Source organism: Lepidochelys kempii, chromosome 24 (genome assembly GCF_965140285.1).
Source record: "Lepidochelys kempii isolate rLepKem1 chromosome 24, rLepKem1.hap1, whole genome shotgun sequence".
Taxonomy (NCBI): Eukaryota; Metazoa; Chordata; order Testudines; family Cheloniidae; genus Lepidochelys; species Lepidochelys kempii.
Window position 1 is genome coordinate 12,730,458 of NC_136403.1, and position 21,894 is coordinate 12,752,351.

General features: G+C 54.8%; 1 protein-coding gene across 2 annotated transcripts; it reads left to right on the forward strand.

Moving 5' to 3' along the window:
* Window positions 1–88: 88 nt before the first annotated feature.
* On the forward strand, window positions 89–17,292 carry LOC140902446 (uncharacterized). Of its 2 annotated transcripts, XM_073322532.2 has the most exons (7): window positions 89–195; window positions 1,454–2,179; window positions 2,394–3,508; window positions 3,714–3,840; window positions 4,478–5,101; window positions 5,660–5,817; window positions 7,162–9,083. In XM_073322532.2, exons 2-7 carry the CDS (start codon window positions 1,606–1,608, stop codon window positions 7,168–7,170), a joined length of 2,607 nt encoding a protein of 868 aa, XP_073178633.1. In that variant the 5' UTR covers window positions 89–195; window positions 1,454–1,605; the 3' UTR covers window positions 7,171–9,083. The 2 variants fall into 2 exon arrangements, with proteins under 2 accessions (XP_073178633.1, XP_073178631.1); XM_073322530.2 differs by lacking the exons at window positions 5,660–5,817; window positions 7,162–9,083 and adding an exon at window positions 16,596–17,292.
* The last annotated feature ends 4,602 nt before the right edge of the window (window positions 17,293–21,894 follow it).

Sequence of the window (21,894 nt, forward strand, 5' to 3'; positions counted from 1 at the left end):
GCGAATGTAGGCAGCGATTGGACAGGCTCTCGTGTCACACCGCGGAAGGGCTGGACTTCTCTTTGCCCGCCCCCCTCACCTCCCAAGAGCAGCAGCCAATAGGCAGAGCCGGGCCTGTACCTCTCGCTGCCTTGGGTTGAGGCCTGCCCCCGGAGACCAGGGGACCCCCCCAGGTCACCGCCTGGAGCCCCCCAGGTATCCGCGGGCGGGGCTGGTCTGCGCTGGGGCAGTGAACTGGGCGCTGGGGTGGGGAGGGACCCGTTTTGGCCGGGGGGCAGGGAGCTGGGCTGTGGGGGGCAGGGAGCTGGGTCGGGGGGCAGGGAGCTGGGCTGTGGGGTAGCGGGCTAGGAGGTGGGTTATGGGGTTGGGGCAGGGAGCTGGGTCCGGGGTGAATGGGCAGGGAAGGGCATGGCTTGGCCGGGGGTCAGGGAGCTGGGTTATGGGTGAGCCGCAGGGAACTGGGTAGGGGGGCTTGTCATGGCCAGGGAGTTGGGTTATGGGGTAGCGGGCCAGGAGGTGGGCTATAGGGCAGGGAGCCATGGGACGGGGCAGGAAGCTGGGTTATGGATTCAGGGAGCTGGGTATGGGGGAGGATGGGCAGGGAGGGGCATGTCTTGTCTGGGTGGGGGCTGGAAGTTGGGTTATGGGGTAGCGGGCCAGAAGGTGGGCTATAGGGCAAGGAGCTGGGTTGAGGGTCGGAGGAGCAGGGAGCTGGGTAATGGGGTAGTGGGCCAGGAGGTGGGTTATGGGGCAGGGAGCTGGGAGAAGGGGGGGTATCTATGGTGGAGGACAAGCAGTGTGGCAAATGTTGGCTGAGCTGTTCTAGCCTTTTCCTGAGTGTCCTGTGCTGATTCCTGAGTGTTTCCATCCCTCCTCTAGGAGGATGCTGCATTGGGCAGGAGAAGTGCTCCCTTCTCTCCGGTTGGCCTGCTGTCTATTTGTCCCACAGTTCCAGTCCTGCGTGGCCCAGCAGGGCGTGCGGCTGGTCGGGCTCCCTGAGTGCAGGTTGCATGTCTGGCTAGGAAGCTGCGGGCTGATTCCAGCCCCTGCTTTGCCATGGGCTGCAGCTGATGTGGTGCAGCCGAGTGCAAGTTTGCAGGCAGGGCAGGGCTGACTCAGGGTTCAAGTGACAGCTTTTCCCTCCCCTTGACTGGATCAGGGCAGGTTTGTAGGTAGCAAGCAGGGTTGTTAGGCCTCTGAGTGCTAGCCCTCACTGCACCGGCCCCTGCAGAGAATCCGTGTGGCTGCCTGGCGCTGCCCAGGGCCGGCTATCTGGATGCTTCCAGGTTACCTCCGTGTACCTGCCCTGCTGCCACCCCTGGGCATGCATCTTACTTGCGCGTTCCCCCCTGCCTCCCACTGCTGCTCCCAGGCACGCACCTTTCCTGTGCATACCTCCACTCTGTAGCCTCCAGCGTGTGCCTTACCAGCACATATTCTCTTTTCCCCCAAGGTGTACGTGTTACCAGCAAATCCGTCCTTCATTCTCCCAGTGTCTGTGTTACTAGCACAGACCCTCGTATCCCGGCCAGGTACAAGCTGTTTCCACAGCAGCCAGCTCCGTGCGGTGCCACCTGCTGAGTGATTCCAGTCCCAACCCCTGCGATGCGTCGGGACCGGCCCCCGGAGCGGGCGGCCAGCTGGCCGGCTGACCATGTCATGGTGCTCATCTCCTACTGGGCAGAGGCGGCTGCTGTGCACGATCTGGGCTCCCATGGTAGGAACAGGGTTGTCTACGATGGCATCTCCCAGCGCCTGTCCAAGCTCGGCATCTACCGCACCGGGGACCAGTGCCGGGAGAAGATGAAAGCGCTGAAGGTGGCTTATCGCAAGGCCAAGGAGAACAACGCAGCCGGGAGGCCACCCATGCGCTGCCCATTCTACGAGGAGATGGACCAGATCATGCAGCGCTGTGTCAGCACCCGCTCCAGCCTCCTGGCAGAGAGTGGCGAGGGGCTTGGCACCGCGGACAGGCAGGAGGGCACAGCTGCCCCAGAAAGCTGGGAAGCACCAGCCTCAGCCTCTGACCATTGGGGGACCCAGGCCACTGAGAGCTGGGGATGTGAGGAGCCAGGCTATGTGCTCCCTGAGGTGCAGGACCCACTGGGCGAAGTGCAGGCTGTGCGAGTGCAGGTGAAGGAAGAAGAGGCATCCGCGGATGAGCTGCCACACGAGCCCGGTAAGCCCCCTTGTTGGTGAAGGGTCGCTGGGTGCTGGGAATCCCTCCTGCACTGCATTAGAGGTTTGGGGTCCTGCGGGGGATCCCGGCCTGTTGCATAGAGGGGTTTTTGTTTCCCTGGCCAAGATGTGGGGGTGACCCATACTGGTACAGTGGGCTGCGTGCCAGGCCAGGTGCACTGTGGGCCCTCACTCTGCATTTTTGCACTCCCCAGACCCTTCCCCATCAGCATCGGCAGAGCCCCAACCGGCCTCCCGGAAACTGGTCTCGGCGCTGGACCGGCTCGTGCACCTCCGGGCCAGGAAGCGCAAGGTGCGGGAGGATGGGCCACTGGAGACTGCACGGGGCCCCACCCAGAAGCATGGGCGCAGCCAGCTGGAGTTGAAGCGGGCAAGGCGTGCTGGCACCTGGAGGGCAGAGGAGAGGCAGAGCCTGGCCGAGTTCATCCAGCATGACCGGGAGATGCGGCGGGAGGACCGGGAGTTCCAGGCCCAGCTCCTGGAGAAGCTCTTCCAGAAACAGCTGGAGATGGTGGGGGCCCTGGCCCAGCCCGCACCCCCACTGCAGGAGCCAGAGCCGGTGGCGCGGGAGGGAGCTGGGCTCCAGTTCCACACTCTGCTGGAGCAGGCAGTGCGAGCACAGGCTAAGGGGCAGGAGGCCGAGGCAGCAGGCCCTGCACCCGCTGGGGTCCCGGAGCGAGCGGGGAAAGTACCCCCAGCCGTGCAGTACTGGACGGCAGATGAGATCTTGCGCTGGCTGGTGCCGCAGCAACCGCTGAATGGGCAGCAGCCTTGGGGCGAGCGGTGTCGGGAGGGGCTGCTGGGCCCCCTGGCCTCACGGGGAGATGGAGAAGGGGGTGAGAATGAGACTGATCTCACCTCCTCCAGACGAGTGACTGACACCTGCCAGGGGCCCAAAGGCCTGCAGGGAGCCCGACTCCTCCCTCCCCTCGGCGGGGAAGCCCAACAGACCCACGCCAGCCTGGATGCCAGTGAGGCCAGTGACGGTGCCAAGGTGAAGGGAGCTGTCCTGCGCCGCCACGGCACAGAGACGCAGCGCCAGCGCTTCAGGGGCTTCCGCTACCAGGACGCCGAAGGGCCGCGGGAGGTTTACGGCCGCCTGTGGGAACTTTCCCATCGCTGGCTGCAGCCAGAGACCCGCACCAAGGAGCAGGTGCTGGAGCTGCTGGTTCTCGAGCAGTTCTTGAGCCTCCTGCCTGAGGAAATGCAGAGCTGGGTGCGGGAGCGTGGCCCAGAGAGCGGCCAGGAGGCCGTGGCCCTGGCAGAGGATTTCCAGCTTGTTCCCCAGAAGCCCGGATGGCAGCCCCAGGTGAGCACGTGGGATGCTGCACATCCCATGGCCTCGCCCCCTGGGAGCAGAGTGGTGTGGGGGGTGATGGCACCAGGATTGCTGCTTGCCCTGTGCCTGGTCCTTGGTGCAGGGGACGTTTTGTGGCTCCACAGCATGGGCCCGTGTGGTGCTGGGGACAGTGCCTGGACTAGCTGGCACTAAGCAGAGACACTTGTTGTTTCAGGCGCGGGTGCCAGCCCAGGAAGGGGCCAGGGATGTCGGTGCAGCGCAGCGGGCCCTGCCGGCCGAGCGGCAGAGGGCGCCCCAGAGGGCCAGCGGGCAGGAGAACGGCTGGAACGGTGGTTTGTTGGGTGAGGCCTCCTTTCCCCAGCACTGGATCTGGCTGTCTCTGAACTGCTGGGTGGGCTCCAGCGCAGGGCTGGTCTCTGGATTCTGGGGGCTCAGCCTGGGTGGGCCCCGGGGGGACTAGTAGGAGAGACCCTGAGTCACCCCCACATCGGCTGTGCATGCCTGCAGCACAGGTCAGCCAGCAGTGGGTGTCGCTGTACTGAGCCTGATGGCTCCGGAGAGTAGGGAGGGCAAGTGGCAGTGAGGTGGGTCTCTGACTGATCCAGCCCCCCCCCCCCCCCCCCAATGTTGCTGAGTGCGCTATGGAGAGCTCCAGGGAGGTGGGGGAGGGTCTTTGTACATGTGCCCTGCATGAGGCGGTGTCAGGGAGTGCGCTCCCTGGCACCCACTCTCATTAACTTTTGGAGAATGTCCCAGGGCAACTTCACTGTGAGTTCCTGAGATGACCCTCCCATGAGGCAGAGCCATGCTCGCGTCCCGGTTACAGAGCTGAGGCCAGTGACCCTCTGTGATTGACCCAAGGTCCCAGAGAGTCTGGGCACAGCCAAGATGAACTCAGCTCCCTGATGCCCAGCACCTTGGCCCCGGACTGGACCCTGTCTCTATTGAGCAGTAACTCTTGGTGATTTATTCTCCCAGCTGCCACACCGTGCGCCCTGCTGGCACAGAGACCGACCCTGCGGGTGATTGAGCCACCTGCTTCCCAGCCCCTGCGCAACAGAGTGGGCTCCAGGCAGGGACAGCAAGTGGAGAATGGCTTAGAGCTGCTGCAGAGCACCGGGCACCTGCGGCAAGCAGACAAAAACATTGCCCCAGTAGCTGGGAAGGTGACTGAGCTATGCGGTGCTGACCCAGGAGACCACGTGGGGACGGATGGCGTGCCACAGGGCAGAACCACCGTTCAAGGGGGCAGCAACATCTCGGAGGCTCAGAATGGGGTCACACAGCAGCCTGTTCCCTGCGCCCCATGTGAACAGCAAACACCTGCTGGTCTTGTGCAGACGGAGCGCACCGGCTCCAAGGGTGACTGGACCTGCAGCCCCCAGCGCAGGAGCTCCAGCCGTGCTTCCCCGGGGCTGGACGGCCCCTTGCTCGGGGACGTCCTGGAGACGTCCTTGGACTCTCCGTGGGATGGAGAGGGTAGCGCAGACAGAGCACCGGACGACGGCGCAGCCTGCCTGGGGGCACGGCCCCGCTGCCTGGGCTGCACGGTGCTGCGGGCCGAGCTGGACGCTGCGCGGGAGGAGCTGAAAATCACCCAAGGTAGGCACTGGCCGCCAGGGGAACTGTGGTTGGGGGGCTGTGTGCTCAGCCCAGGAGTCAGATGCTGCCATCAGGGGCTGCTCTGTCATCAGCCCTTGTCTGATTGCTGCACCCTTGGGTTTGGTTTCACAAGGGGCCGAGCATCCACGGGCTCCTGGGCCAGGGAAGAAAGAATTGAACCCCACACCTCAATGTTAAAGGCCAGGCTCTGGGTCCCTGAGCTGTCAGTCACTGGGGCAGCCTGCAGAGACGAAAGAGCAGAGCTCCTGAGCCGGTGTCCAGCCCCTCAGCTGCACCCCACCCTGCGAGCCAGCTAGTGGAGTATCTCCAGCAGCAGGCAGTGTTAGCCAGCTGCTCCGCTAGTGGCTGGGGAGGGTGCTGTGCTGGTTTCCATCAGCAGGCGGCAGTGGCGGGCTATTTTCCTAGGGGCTGCGTGAGGGAAGGGCTGGTTCCTGTGAGCAGGCAGCAGTAGTGGGCTGTTATCCCAGGAGCTGATGGGGCTGGGCTCTGTTCCCAGCCACAGGGGGGCAAGATCCATGCAGCGTGTTTGTCCTGCAGCTTCCACCCTGTATGGGCTGAGTGGCACCCACTTGCAGGGCCTGGCTGAGGCCCTGGGCACCATCTCGCGCATCCTGAACGACAGGAGGCCGACAACGAACAAACCCCCCTGGGGTGCTGCCGAGAGCCCCGGTGTGACCATGACCCAACAGACACACGTAAGTGTCCAGCCGGACAAACAGCTGCCTTGGTGCCCTGCCCCCCCCTCCCCCCCCAGCGGGAGTATGCAAGGCTGCCTTGGGTCAGGCAGCACGGACCCACCAGAGTTCAGCCTGGCAGAGGACGCCATGGTGTGGAAGTTCCCCATCTCTGCCCCCCATTGGCTTCCTGCCGGTCACAGCTGAGTCAGTTCCTTGCCCCTCCCTCCCTCCATACTCGGAGTCTGGCTCATCCCGTCCTTCCCCTTCTAGGGTCCCCCTCTGCCTGGTAGCGCCCATCCCCATGGCACCTGGGCCTTGCGAGGGAGGACTGGGCGACAGCAAGCTCAGAGCTCAGCTCTGGGAGTGCCTGGAATGAGCCCAACCTGCAGAGTCGTACCCCAAGAGTGTCCTCCCCACACCCACCTTCCCCTGGGTCTGTGCTAACCCTGTCCCCCGTCCCCCCCCTTTTGCTCCTGGCAGCTTGCCCTGCTGCTAGCAGGTGCCATCTGTGCTGGGAAGGCTGGGTGGATTTCCTGGCAAGTCGGGACCATTCCTATTGCCCAGCCTGAGCCGGCATGACCCGGCCAGAGAGAGCCCCCAGGACTCCTGCCCCAGCCCTGCTCAGCTCTCAGTAGATGCAGGTTTTCCTGAAGGACAGGGCTGCAATGAGGGCCTTGATCATCAGATGCTCAGCCCCAGCCGCTCTGTGGGATTGTCCAAGCTGTGGGTGCTCAGCCCTTTGCATCAGGGCTGGGCCTGGAGGGGATCGGAGATCTGTGGCTGCTGCTAGCTAACAGGGCTCCCCCCTGGCTCAGGGGCTGCCAGTGGAGTGGGAACTGAGGGCATGGGGGTCTGGCCCTGCCTCCCTAGGAGCATGTGCTGATGTTGCAGTGACTGTCTGGGGGGTTGTTCCAGGCCCCCTCCTCTCTGCTCTGTCTGTGCAGGTCCCCACCGAGCCAGGGAGTCAATGGCATTTCCTGCATCCCTAGCAGTGTGTATTTCCTTCTCTGGGGCGAGTGTTGCTCTTCACTCAGAGCTGAGCTCTGAGCCCTGCCAGAGTGCCTGCTCTGCCCCCTCTGTCCTGGCGCCAGCGTCCATGTGCAGACGCTCCAGAGCAATGCCACAGGCAGCTGGAGGGCAGGCCAGCGCTGCCTGCTCGACGGCCTCCTCCCTGCATCCTCCCAGGGAAGAGCTGGTGGCCAGCACACCCCAGCAGTGTGGGCCGGCTTTCCCACCCGAGACGTGCTCAGTGACTGGTGGATGCAGGGCTCTGAGCGTGATGACCAGGGATACGCTCGTTGCCTGTGCCCAGTGGCGGGCTGGGCTTGGCAACTCCTGTTCTCACTCTGTCACTCCCCGCAGCTCTCCTGAAGCCCAAGTGCCTGGCGAGCAGCTGGCCATGGCCCACCGCTGAGGAGCCCACACGATGTTCAGCAGCAGTGTCGGCAGCACCAGGGAGAAGGTGACGACCTGCCACTCGATCCCAGAGCTGCTAGCATCAAGCCCCATACTCGTGGCAGAGCCTGCAGCAGGGAGGCCTTGGACAGGACCTGAGGGGCACTGGGCCGGCTGCCTGGGGGTGTTGGGAGCTGGATCCAGCGTGGCCTGTGCTGAGCCAGGGGAGCTGGCGTCTCGTCACTGGACTTTCCAGGGAGCCTTTCCTACTCCACGAGCTTTTTGATACAATGTCCCCAAAACCCTCTACTTCCCCTTCACTTCTCAGGTTGGTCTCAATAGAGCAATGCACAGAGCTCTGGATCCGGTGTGTGCAGAGCACGGGCAGAGAGAGCCCATGGGTCTGTGCTGACTGCGGCTGTTGCTCTGGGACAGACTATTTAGCTGTATCTCCATTGGCCCAGCAGCAGCCTGTGTTCTCAGTGGGAGTGCTGGGTGGTGAGTTCTTGTTACCATCTGACCCGTAGCACATAGCCGCACTCTCTCAGCCTGTCACTGTGATGGGGTGGAGGGGTTAAAGGTGAATCCCAGCTCCTAGCACTACAAGGCATGTGGGACAGTGCTGGCTCTGTCCCTTAGCGTGGCATGCACCAGCCTGACCTTTCTTCCAATGGATCCACCTTCCTGGGAGATAGAGCCTGGGGTGCCAGCTGCCTCCTTGCCTGTCAGTGCCCAATACCCTCAGGGCAGACCCTGCAGTCTTCATCCTTCTCCAGCCAGAGGAACCCATCACTTTCCCGTCTCTAGCCACCCTCACTACAGGGGGAGGAGAGAATGGGTTTGTGCTGAAGGGCTGAGAATGGGTTTGTGCTGCTCTCCTCAGGGAACCCAGAACCATGAGCTCCTGTGTTACTTCTCCACCTCAGCAAGCGGGAGCTTTGCTGGAGCTTCAAGTATGTAGCAGCTCCCTGCCACCCCAGTCTGTCCGCCTCACCAGCAAATGCCTTGAGACTCTGCCAGTCTAAACCTTGCCTTGCACTCCAGTCCCCCAGAGATGTGTCTGCAGTGTCCAGTCCCTCCTACTGGCCGCTCATAGAAACTAATTTCGCTCCCTCCAAAGAGACAAAGCCTGCACCTGCTTGTTAACTCAGCTGAGGTCTCACCCTTGAATGCACAGTACTGAGATGGTTTTGTAATAAAACAAGAAGTTGATTATGAAAGAACACATATTGAAGTGATACTAGGCAGGAATAAGAGCTAGAAAAGGATTGCAAACAAAATAAAAAGATTATGCTTTTTAGTGCCTAAAACTTAATTCTAGCAACCTCGATCTTTGCCTAAAACAGTTTCTGGCTCCCAGCAACTGCTGCCCTTCAGGCCCAGAGGATCTGCCATTCACAAGCCCAGAGGGTGCTGTCCCTATGTCCCCTAAGTGGTAGATAGCTGAGGGGCTCTTTTCCTCCCTTTTTATAGTCCGGTGAACCTTTGAAATGTTTTCCATTGATGCGTGGTCCTACATACAGATTTTTCTCCCCTGCTGTGCATGCAGACACCATGTTGTCCCCCTACTCCTTGGGTCAGTTGGCTTCTCCAATTGGCTCAATTGCTCCGTCTACCTTAGATGCAAGTGTATTGCCGTTGTCTCTGGTGTTGCCCTGCTTAGTTTGCAGTGGAGCACAGGTAAACAGGCCAAACGTTTCTTGTCTAAGGCCATCTTATGTACCCACTGCCTCCAAAACGGATTTTAAGAACATATTTCCAGCACCCACACATATGGAACTTGTTCCACACAACCTGCCATACACCACACAAAGAAACTTGTGACCAGTGTGTCACCAGTTTTTATCTGATACCTACAGGACATATTTCAGAGTAACAGCTGTGTTAGTCTGTATTCGCAAAAAGAAAAGGAGGACTTGTGGCACCTTAGAGACTAACCAATTTATTTGAGCATAAGCTTTCTTGAGCTACAGCTCACTTCATCGGATGCATACTGTGGAAAGTGTAGAAGATCTTTTTATATACACACAAAGCATGAAAAAATACCTCCTCCCACCCCACTCTCCTGCTGATGATAGCTTATCTAAAGTGATCACTCTCCTTACAATGTGTATGATAATCAAGTTGGGCCATTTCCAGCACAAATCCAGGTTTTCTCACCCCACCCCCCCCACACACAAACTCACTCTCCTAGCTAAATATTCTTAGAATGTGGTGCTGTGCACCCTTTACCAGTTGGAATAGTGGGTCTCTTAAGGGACACACCTCCCCTCTCTTAGCGTACTCCAGAAGCATCAGCCAAATGGCTGAACTGGAGGTTGTGGGTCAGAACCCTTGTTCCAGGACAGGGCATCTGCTGCTACATTTTCTCTCTCTTTAATGTGCACAACTTCCATGGCATATGCTTGTGGTGTCATGCTTCTCCCAGCAGTTTGGAGCTGGTGCCTTTGGTTTTGTGTAACCTCACCAGTGGAGAAAGGTCAGTTAGAACCTGGAATTTTGTGTTAAGAGATAGGGCCTGAGTTGGTTGATTTCCCATAAAATAACCTTTCTTTTATGTGAGAGAGTAATTGATGTCCCCTGAACAGTTTCTTGCTCAAGAATACAAGGAGATGCTTTGTTACTTCCCCCGGCTTGCACTGATACTGCACTTAAACCACTGACTGGTTCAGCTGTATGGAGTTCAAATGTTTTGTCAAAATCTGGAATGGCAAGAACGGGTTGTTCAGACAAGACTTTCTTTAGCAAAATCCTCCTGACGAGGCTTTGTCTACGCGACTTTGGTTTTGTTGTCTTGCACAAGCCCGCCATGGTGAACACAATGTCACTCAAGCCATGCACAAAATCGTCAGTAACAGTTAACGAAGCCCATGAAAGGCTGGACCTGCTTTTTGGTCTAGGGCACAGGCCAGTTAACAGTAACTTCCACTTCCAAGGGAGCAGGAAAGAGTTAGCCGCCCTCTTCCCAATGTCCAAAATAAGGAACCATTGCTGTTCCTGTTTTACATTTACATGCTTTTACCATAAGACCTGCATCTCTGAATTTTGAAAATTCAGTCCCCAAGTGTTTCTTGTGAAGTGACCAGGGGTTGCTGATGTTGCTAGATCAGAGATATATGCTCCTGCAAAGTCTTGTAATCTGCTTAACACATGGTTGATTGACAGTGACTCCTTCAGTAATTAACCCAAAAAGTAACGTTTTAAACTCATGAAGTCCCATGTCTGTAATAAAAGCAGATTTCTTCTGTGCCTTATTGTCTAAAGGAATCTACCTTTCAACAGGTCAGTCATACTTGGATATTTTGCTTTGCCTAAAACATCTAGCATGTCATCGGTTTGGGGCATATGGTATCCATCAGGAACTGTGGCAGCATTAAGTTTTCTATAAATGCAGAATTTTGCAGACTTGTCTTTCTTAGGGATCAACACAACAGTAGATGCCCAGGAGCCATCAGACACTTTACTTATCCCTGTTTCCAGTGTACCCTGTATCTCAATACGAATTTGCTCCTTTGATTTGCAAGGGGTTCTGCGTGCCCTGTTGGGGTGCAGTTGGGATCCTGCAGTGTCAATCCTGTGAACCATCTTATGAGTCCATTTCCTGGCATGTTAGGAAAACCTGCTTGTGACTTTGCAGCACAGCCATGATCTCTGCCCTCTCAGTCTGCGATAGCTCTTTGCATCTCCCAAGTAACGAGTCATCCAGACATTCAGCCACCCGATACTGAGGTCCCAGCCTCCCCTTCAGCACAACAAATCCCAGTCTCAAGGGTTTCTCGATTGTGGTAGGCTTTGATTTAGTCACGTGCAGTGTCTGTGGGGCAACTTCACTGTGGGATTTTTTACACTACATGTGGCTTCATCCTCCCTTTCCATGAACCTGGTATGATCCCTCCCATGAGTTTTGCATGTTGTGCCTTTTTCCAGGGAATGGCCCTAGCACTAAATCCCCCAACCTTGAGAAGTCTTCACAAGCATCCTGCTCATACCAGGCCTGCTGTGGGGCCTGGCTACCAGTGAGGTGAGTTTGAACCACTTCCATGATGTTCTTTAACTCTGAACCTTTGTACATAGTCCCTGGTTCCCCCCTCCCCAGAGTCCCGGATGAGAGCCAAGATCCCTCCCCTTTCTCCCATACAGGAGATCAAATGGTGGTGAACCCTGTAGATTCCTAGAGAACGTACCAATAGGCAAATAACAGATAGGGTAGCACTTCATCCCAGTCGTTCTCCCACTTGTTTGCATATAACCCTTGTGGCTGGGTCTGGGGATCTGCTCCCTCTCATCCAGTCTAGTACCCTCTCTTCAGGACTTAGAGTACTCTCTCTATGTGACTTGGCCATGTGGCCAGGTCACTGTATAGCTTTCCCCTTTTGGGGCACCAAAGCCTGTCCAGACAAACTGCCTGGCTGCTGTCTCAGGCAATCATCCATGCCAATTCCAAGTGTGCACCACTTTCCCAGTGCGGGATTGGGGAACCTGGCTCACCTCTGGGCTCTAGCCCATATGCCCCATAATCATAGAATCATAGAATATCAGGGTTGGAAGGGACCCCAGAAGGTCATCTAGTCCAACCCCCTGCTCGAAGCAGGACCAATTCCCAGTTAAATCATCCCAGCCAGGGCTTTGTCAAGCCTGACCTTAAAAACCTCTAAGGAAGGAGATTCTACCACCTCCCTAGGTAACGCATTCCAGTGTTTCACCACCCTCATAGTGAAAAAGTTTTTCCTAATATCTAATCTAAACCTCCCCCACTGCAACTTGAGACCATTACTCCTCGTTCTGTCATCTGCTACCATTGAGAACAGTTTAGAGCCATCCTCTTTGGAACCCCCTTTCAGGTAGTTGAAAGCAGCTATCAAATCCCCCCTCATTCTTCTCTTCCGCAGACTAAACAATCCCAGTTCCCTCAGCCTCTCCTCATAACTCATGTGTTCCAGTCCCCTAATAATTTTTGTTGCCCTTCGCTGGACTCTCTCCAATTTATCCACATCCTTCTTGAAGTGTGGGGCCCAAAACTGGACACAGTACTCCAGATGAGGCCTCACCAATGTCGAATAGAGGGGAATGATCACGTCCCTCGATCTGCTCGCTATGCCCCTACTTATACATCCCAAAATGCCATTGGCCTTCTTGGCAACAAGGGCACACTGCTGACTCATATCCAGCTTCTCGTCCACTGTCACCCCTAGGTCCTTTTCCGCAGAACTGCTGCCTAGCCATTCGGTCCTTAGTCTGTAGCTGTGCATTGGGTTCTTCCGTCCTAAGTGCAGGACCCTGCACTTATCCTTATTGAACCTCATCAGATTTCTTTTGGCCCAATCCTCCAATTTGTCTAGGTCCTTCTGTATCCTATCCCTCCCCTCCAGCGTATCTACCACTCCTCCCAGTTTAGTATCATCCGCAAATTTGCTGAGAGTGCAATCCACACCATCCTCCAGATCATTTATGAAGATATTGAACAAAACCGGCCCCAGGACCGACCCTTGGGGCACTCCACTTGATACCGGCTGCCAACTAGACATGGAGCCATTGATCACTACCCGTTGAGCCCGACAATTTAGCCAGCTTTCTACCCACCTTATAGTGCATTCATCCAGCCCATACTTCCTTAACTTGCTGACAAGAATACTGTGGGAGACCGTGTCAAAAGCTTTGCTAAAGTCAAGAAACAATACATCCACTGCTTTCCCTTCATCCACAGAACCAGTAATCTCATCATAAAAGGCGATTAGATTAGTCAGGCATGACCTTCCCTTGGTGAATCCATGCTGGCTGTTCCTGATCACTTTCCTCTCATGCAAGTGCTTCAGGATTGATTCTTTGAGGACCTGCTCCATGATTTTTCCAGGGACTGAGGTGAGGCTGACTGGCCTGTAGTTCCCAGGATCCTCCTTCTTCCCTTTTTTAAAGATTGGCACTACATTAGCCTTTTTCCAGTCATCCGGGACTTCCCCGGTTCGCCACGAGTTTTCAAAGATAATGGCCAATGGCTCTGCAATCACAGCCGCCAATTCCTTCAGCACTCTCGGATGCAACTCGTCCGTCCCCATGGACTTGTGCACGTCCAGCTTTTCTAAATAGTCCCTAACCACCTCTATTTCCACAGAGGGCTGGCTCTCTTCCCCATTTTGTGATGCCCAGCGCAGCAGTCTGGGAGCTGACCTTGTTAGTGAAAACAGAGGCAAAAAAAGCATTGAGTACATTAGCTTTTTCCACATCCTCTGTCACTAGGTTGCCTCCCTCATTCAGTAAGGGGCCCACACTTTCCTTGGCTTTCTTCTTGTTGCCAACATACCTGAAGAAACCCTTCTTGTTACTCTTAACATCTCTGGCTAGCTGCAGCTCCAGGTGCGATTTGGCCCTCCTGATATCATTCCTACATGCCCGAGCAATATTTTTATACTCTTCCCTGGTCATAAGTCCAACCTTCCACTTCTTGTAAGCTTCTTTTTTATGTTTAAGATCCGCTAGGATTTCACCATTAAGCCAAGCTGGTCGCCTGCCATATTTACTATTCTTTCGACTCATTGGGATGGTTTGTCCCTGTAACCTCAACAGGGATTCCTTGAAATACAGCCAGCTCTCCTGGACTCCTTTGCCCTTCAAGTTAGTCCCCCAGGGGATCCTGGCCATCCGTTCCCTGAGGGAGTCGAAGTCTGCTTTCCTGAAGTCCAGGGTCCGTATCCTGCTGCTTACCTTTCTTCCCTGCGTCAGGATCCTGAACTCAACCAACTCATGGTCACTGCCTCCCAGATTCCCATCCACTTTTGCTTCCCCCACTAATTCTACCCGGTTTGTGAGCAGCAGGTCAAGAAAAGCGCCCCCCCTAGTTGGCTCCTCTAGCACTTGCGCCAGGAAATTGTCAGCCAAGGTCTACATGATCTCAGCCCTCATTTCTGTCCCTGGGCTTCTCCCTACTCTGCTTTCTTCCCTGCAACTCCTCTGGCCCCTTCCTGCAGGGCTAGGGTCTCAGGGGGATTCTTCCTACCTACCTCTCTGTACTCAAACAGGAACTGCAGACTCCTTCTGCTGCCAGCTTCCTGGCTTTATACACCCTCAGCCTGCCCCTGCCTAGCTGGGCTTCATTATCAGTTAGCCTTTATCAGTCCCAGGCTCTCCCCAGCTGTGGCTCTTCTGAGTCACCTATTCAGGGCTAGGCTGGGGTGAGCATCCCATCACACCAGGCCATGAAATGTGACCCATGAGCTGACAAAATAGTTGGCTGAAAATAGTGATGGGAAGGGCTTTGGCCACAGTCTCAGCCTTTGTGTCAGAGCTACCGGTGCTGGAGAGCATGCTCCATAACCCACTACCACCAAACTGGAGCTTTCCCCTCTGGCTTGGCTAAAGCAAAGGGCCCGAGCTCCCTATTGCCACCCAAAATCCTGCTTCCTTGTTGGCAGGTGAGGGCTGTAGTGGGGCACTGGGGGACCCCAGAGGCCTCTTCCGCTCCTGAGGAAAGTCACAAGGCTTGCACTCATCTCCCACCTCTTCCTGAACAGCAGCCAGTACAAATCCCTTTTCAGCCTTCCATAACTTCTCTGTGTCCCTAGATGCCCTGCCAAAGAACAGCCAGGGGCTAACATTAGCTCCCGAACAGTCATAACAGGCACCACCAGCTGCTTGTGAGGCTTCCCAAGCAGCCTGTTTTTCCCTGCAGGAGCCTCCCTGGACAATCTTCCCTCCTCCTCAACAAACCTTGACCCATTTCCCTAGCCAGGGAACTCTGGAGATGACTCCCCTTGTGCTTTTTAGGGCTGGGTCCGCTCTGCTGCAAATTCCTCTAATTCACCCTGTTGGCTGCTCCTCTGTCTTTAGCCCTGGAGAGACTCCCTCGGCTCAGGCTCCACAGTTCCCTCAAGGCATCATAGCCCTGGTCTACACTAGGACTTTAGGTCGAATTTAGCAACGTTAAATCGATTTAAACCTGCACCCGTCCACACAGTGAAGCCCTTTATTTCGACTTAAAGGGCTCTTAAAATCAATTTCCTTACTCCACCCCTGACAAGTGGATTAGCGCTTAAATCGACGTTCCCGGCTCAAATTTGGGGTACTGTGGACACAATTCGATGGTATTGGCCTCCGGGACCTATCCCAGAGTGCTCCATTCTGACCGCTCTGGACAGCACTCTCAACTCAGATGCACTGGCCAGGTAGACAGGAAAAGAACCGCAAACTTTTGAATCTCATTTCCTGTTTGGCCAGCGTGGCAAGCTGCAGGTGACCATGCAGAGCTCATCAGCACAGGTGACCATGATGGAGTCCCAGAATCGCAAAAGAGCTCCAGCATGGACCGAACGGGAGGTACGGGATCTGATCGCTGTATTGGGAGAGGAATCCGTGCTATCAGAACTCCGTTCCAGTTTTCGAAATGCCAAAACCTTTGTGAAAATCTCCCAGGGCATGAAGGACAGAGGCCATAACAGGGACCCGAAGCAGTGCCGCGTGAAACTGAAGGAGCTGAGGCAAGCCTACCAGAAAACCAGAGAGGCGAACAGCCGCTCTGGGTCAGAGCCCCAAACATGCCGCTTCTATGATGAGCTGCATGCCATTTTAGGGGGTTCAGCCACCACTACCCCAGCCGTGTTGTTTGACTCCTTCAATGGAGATGGAGGCAATACGGAAGCAGGTTTTGGGGACGAAGAAGATGATGATGAGGAGGAGGTTGTAGATAGCTCACAGCAAGCAAGCGGAGAAACCGGTTTTCCCGACAGCCAGGAACTGTTTCTCACCCTAGACCTGGAGCCAGTACCCCCCGAACCCACCCAAGGCTGCCTCCTGGACCCAGCAGGCGGAGAAGGGACCTCTGGTGAGTGTACCTTTTAAAATGCTATACATGGTTTAAAAGCAAGCATGTGAAAGGATTACTTTGCCCTGGCATTCGCGGCTCTCCTAGATGTACTCCTAAAGCCTTTGCAAAAGGTTTCTGGGGAGGGCAGCCTTATTTCGTCCTTCATGGTAGGACACTTTACCACTCCAGGCCAGTAACACGTACTCGGGAATCACTGTAGAACAAAGCATTGCAGTGTATGTTTGCTGGCATTCAACCAAAATCCGTTCTTTATCTCTCTGTGTTATCCTCAGGAAAGTGAGATATAATTCATGGTCACCTGGTTGAAATAGAGTGCTTTTCTTCAGGGACACTCAGAGGTGCCCGTTCCTGCTGGGCTGTTTGCCTGTGGCTGAACAGAAATGTTCCCCGCTGTTAGCCACAGGGAGGGGGGAAGGTTGAGGGGGTAGTCACGCGGTGGGAGGAGGCAAAATGCGACCTTGTAACAAAAGCACATGTGCTATGTATGTAATGTTAACAGCAAGGTTTACTGTTAGAAAGAGTGTAGCGACTGTTTTATAAAATGTGTCTTTTTAAATACCGCTGTCCCTTTTTTTTTCTCCACCAGCTGCATGTGTTTCAATGATCACAGGATCTTCTCCTTCCCAGAGGCTAGTGAAGCTTAGAAAGAAAAAAAAACGCACTCGCGATGAAATGTTCTCCGAGCTCATGCTGTCCTCCCACACTGACAGAGCACAGACGAATGCGTGGAGGCAAATAATGTCAGAGTGCAGGAAAGCACAAAATGACCGGAAGGAGAGGTGGAGGGCTGAAGAGAGTAAGTGGCGGGCTGAAGAGAGTAAGTGGCGGGCTGAAGACAGGGCTGAAGCTCAAATGTGGCGGCAGCGTGATGAGAGGAGGCAGGATTCAATGCTGAGGCTGCTGCAGGACCAAACCAGAATGCTCCAGTGTATGGTTGAGCTGCAGCAAAGGCAGCTGGAGCACAGACTGCCACTGCTGCCCCTCTGTAACCAACCGCCCTCCTCCCCAAGTTCCATAGCCTCCACACCCAGACGCCCAAGAACGCGGTGGGGGGGCCTCCGGCCAACCAGCCACTCCACCACAGAGGATTGCCCAAAAAAAAGAAGGCTGTCATTCAATAAATTTTAAAGTTGTAAATTTTAAAGTGCTGTGCTTAAAGTGCTTTGTGGCATTTTCCTTCCCTCCTCCACCACCCCTCCTGGGATACCTTGGTAGTCATCTCCCTATTTGTGTGATGAATGAATAACGAATGCATGACTGTGAAGCAGCAATGACTTTATTGCCTCTGCAAGCGGTGATTAAAGGGAGGAGGGGAGGGTGGTTAGCTTACAGGGAAGTAGAGTGAACCAAGGGGCGGGGGGTTTCATCAAGGAGAAACAAACAGAACTTTCACACCGTAGCCTGGCCAGTCATGAAACTGGTTTTCAAAGCTTCTCTGATGCGTACTGCGCCCTCCTGTGCTCTTCTAACCGCCCTGGTGTCTGGCTGCGCGTAACCAGCAGCTAGGCGATTTGCCTCAGCCTCCCACCCCGCCATAAACGTCTCCCCCTTACTCTCACAGATATTGTGGAGCACACAGCAAGCAGTAATAACAGTGGGAATATTGGTTTCGCTGAGGTCTAAGCGAGTCAGTAAACTGCGCCAGCGCGCCTTTAAACGTCCAAATGCACATTCTACCACCATTCTGCACTTGCTCAGCCTGTAGTTGAACAGCTCCTGACTACTGTCCAGGCTGCCTGTGTACGGCTTCATGAGCCATGGCATTAAGGGGTAGGCTGGGTCCCCAAGGATACATATAGGCATTTCAACATCCCCAACAGTTATTTTCTGGTCTGGGAATAAAGTCCCTTCCTGCAGCTTTTGAAACAGACCAGAGTTCCTGAAGATGCGAGCATCATGCACCTTTCCCGGCCATCCCACGTTGATGTTGGTGAAACGTCCCTTGTGATCCACCAGAGCTTGCAGCACTATCGAAAAGTACCCCTTGCGGTTTATGTACTCGGCGGCTTGGTGCTCCGGTGCCAAGATAGGGATATGGGTTCCGTCTATAGCCCCACCACAGTTAGGGAATCCCATTGCAGCAAAGCCATCCACTATGACCTGCACATTTCCCAGGGTCACTACCCTTGATATCAGCAGATCTTTGATTGCGTGAGCTACTTGCATAACAGCAGCCCCCACAGTAGATTTGCCCACTCCAAATTGATTCCCAACTGACCGGTAGCTGTCTGGCGTTGCAAGCTTCCACAGGGCTATCGCCACTCGCTTCTCAGCTGTGAGGGCTGCTCTCATCCTGGTATTCATGCGCTTCAGGGCAGGGGAAAGCAAGTCACAAAGTTCCATGAAAGTGCCCTTACGCATGCGAAAGTTTCGCAGCCACTGGGAATCGTCCCAGACCTGCAACACTATGCGGTCCCACCAGTCTGTGCTTGTTTCCCGAGCCCAGAATTGGCGTTCCACAGCATGAACCTGCCCCATTAGCACCATGATGCATGCATTGGCAGGGCCCATGCTTTCAGAGAAATCTGTGTCCATGTCCTGATCACTCACGGGACCGCGCTGACGTCGCCTCCTCGCCCGGTATCGCGTTGCCATGTTCTGGTGCTGCATATACTGCTGGATAATGCGTGTGGTGGTTGATGTGCTCCTAATTGCCAAAATGAGCTCAGCGGCCTCCATGCTTGCCTTGGTATGGCGTCCGCACAGAAAAAAGGCGCGGAACGATTGTCTGCCATTGCTCTGACGGAGGGAGGGGCGACTGACGACACGGCTTACAGGGTTGGCTTCAGGGAGCTAAAATCAACAAAGGGTGTGCCTGTACATCAAGGAGTATTTCAGGCAGGACTGCACGAAGGGTTCCAATAAGAAATGGTGCACCTAAGTTATCGTTGTTATTGGAACAAGGAGGTTAGCCTGGCCTCTGATTGATACATGGCTAGATTTACCTCGCTGCACCTTCTCTGTGAGTGACTGCAGTGTGATCTAGACAGGGGAGGAGGAAAATGAGTACAAAACAAATCTGATCTATTTCTTGTTCTGACCCACTCCATCTATCTTTTACATCTTTGGCTGGCAGCAGACGGTGCAGAAGGACTGCATGCCATCCACATCTCATGGCTGCTTGGCAGAAGATGGTACAGTACGACTGCTAGCCATCTTCATCTCTTGCCTGCCTGGCATAAGATGGTACAATACGACTGCTAGCAATCCTCATCTCTTGCCTGCCTGGCAGAAGATGGTACAGTACGACTGCTAGCAGTCCGTATCGCCTGCCCGCTCACCATAAGACGGTTCAATAGGACTGCAGGACTAAAGAGAATGACCTGGTCAAGTCACTCCAAATTTAGTCCCTGCGCCCATGTCTGCCCAGGCGCTCCCAGCCGACGTGGCCAGGAGCACCTCGGACACAACGAGGACGACTACCAGTCGTATTGCACCATCTGCTGCCAGAAGGCAATGGGTTGCTGCTACTGTGCAGCAAAGCCGTACCGCGTCTGCCAGCACCCAGGAGACATAGGGTGACGGTTACCTGAGCTGGCTCCATGCTTGCCGTGGTATGGTGTCTGCACAGGTAACTCATGAAAAAAGGCGCGAAATGATTGTCTGCCCTTGCTTTCACGGAGGGAGGGAGGGAACGGGGGCCTGACGACACGTACCCAGAACCACCCGCGACAATGTTTTAGCCCCATCAGAGTGCTCCATTGTGAGTGCTCTGGACAGCACTCTCAGATGCCCGATTGTTTGCCATTGCTCTGACGCTGGGAGGGGCGCTTACAGGGTTGGCTTCAGGGAGCTAAAATCAACAAAGGGGGTGGCTTTACATCAAGGAGTATTTCAGGCAGGACTTCACGGAGGGTTCCAATAAGAAATGGTGCACCTAAGTTATTGTCGTTATTGGAACAAGAAGGTTAGCCTGGCCTCTGATTGATACATGGCTAGATTTACCTCGCTGCACCTTCTCTGTAAGTGACTGCAGTGTGATCTAGAAGAATGAGTCCCCTAGACAGGGGAGGGGGGGAAGCAAATCTGGTCTATTTCTTGTTTTGATCCACTCCATCTATCTTTTACATCTTTGGCTGGCAGCAGACGGTGCAGAAGGACTGCATGCCATCCACATCTCATGGCTGCTCGGCAGAAGATGGTACAGTACGACTGCTAGCAGTCCGTATCGCCTGCCCGCTCACCATAAGACGGTTCAATAGGACTGACTGCAGGACTAAAGAGAATGACCTGGTCAAGTCACTCCAAATTTAGTCCCTGCGCCCATGTCTGCCCAGGCACTCCTGATCGACCTCACAGAGGCGACCAGAGGCGACCAGGAGCACCTCAGACATGACGATGACGGCTATCAGTCGTACTGTACCGTCTGCTGCCACAAGGCAAGGGGTTGCTGCTACTGTGTAGCAATGCCGTACCGCGTCTGCCAGCACCCAGGAGACATAGGGTGACGGTTACCTGAGCGGGCTCCATGCTTGCCGTGGTATGGCGTCTGCACAGGTAACTCAGGAAAAAAGGCGAAATGATTGTCTGCCCTTGCTTTCACGGGGGGAGGGAGGGAACGGGGGCCTGACGATATGTACCCAGAACCACCCGCGACAATGTTTTAGCCCCATCAGGCATTGGGATATCAACCCAGAATTCCAATAGGCAGCGGAGACTGCGGGAACTGTGGGATAGCTACCCACAGTGCAACGCTCCGGAAGTCGACGCTTGCCTCGGTACTGTGGAAGCGCTCCGCCGAGTTAATGCACTTAATGCACTTAGAGCATTTTCTGTGGGGACACACACACTCGAATATATAAAACCGATTTCTAAAAAACCGACTTCTATAAATTCGACCTAATTTCGTAGTGTAGACATACCCATAGAGAAATGTTCCTTATGGCTGGGGGTGCTATGTTACCAGCCTTAGCCGCAGCTAATAGGTGGTTGAGCACTCCTGCTGGAATGCAGCCCAATGCACCAATTTCCAAAAGGCCTTGTAGCCCTTCCCCCTACAGGCAGAGTGGTTTTACATTTCTCCCAGGCCAGGAGTTTCACATTTCCCCCAAGTACCATGTCCGTCTACTTGACCATGCCTTCTCTGAGTAGAGAGATCTGGGCACCAGCATCCCTCCACCCCAGGCGTTCTATGTCATTCACTTTGGCAACCTTAAGAAAGTCAGTAGGACCCTCCAATGGGTCACACTGTATACAATTCATCAGGAACCTCTCCCACACTTCTGTGGGCCCTGGGTTTACAACAGCTGTGTTAATCTGGGCTGGACGGCATGTGGGTTAGGGTTCCCTTTGCTCACGGCAGTTGACCCTCCAGTGTTCAGTGGAGTTACATATGAAACACCTTCTTGGGCTGTCCTCTGTCTCAGAAGGGAGTCTGCAAATGTGATTTGTTCTGGGGAGGTGAGTGCCTGGTCTCCAAACCACCCTCCCTTTTTCCAGGGGTAAAACAGGGTCCCCTCTTTACACTGGGCTTCTGCCCTTCTCTTTTTCACTGGACTCTCTGGCTTCTACATAGGAAATAGCTAGATCTGCTGCTTCCTGTTCAGAACCCAGGGATTTATCCCAAACGGCTTTTCTGATCTCCGCAGAGCACGTGTGCAGGAAATGTTCCTGAGCAAAGTGATCAAATTACTGGTCATAATTCTCTGCTCCTTTCCCCTTTCCCCATTTTGTCATCAAGTCACACATCTTGTATACCTATTCTCTGTGGCTCACTTTATCCCACATTCTGAGGTTTCTGAACCTTAACCTGTATACCTCAGGGAACATTTGAAACCTCTGCAATACGGTCTTTTAAAATTCAGCATATTTCAAAGCCCGTTCAATTTCCATTTAATCAAATATATGTAATGCTTTACCCGAGAGCTTTGCAACTAGTGTGGGAA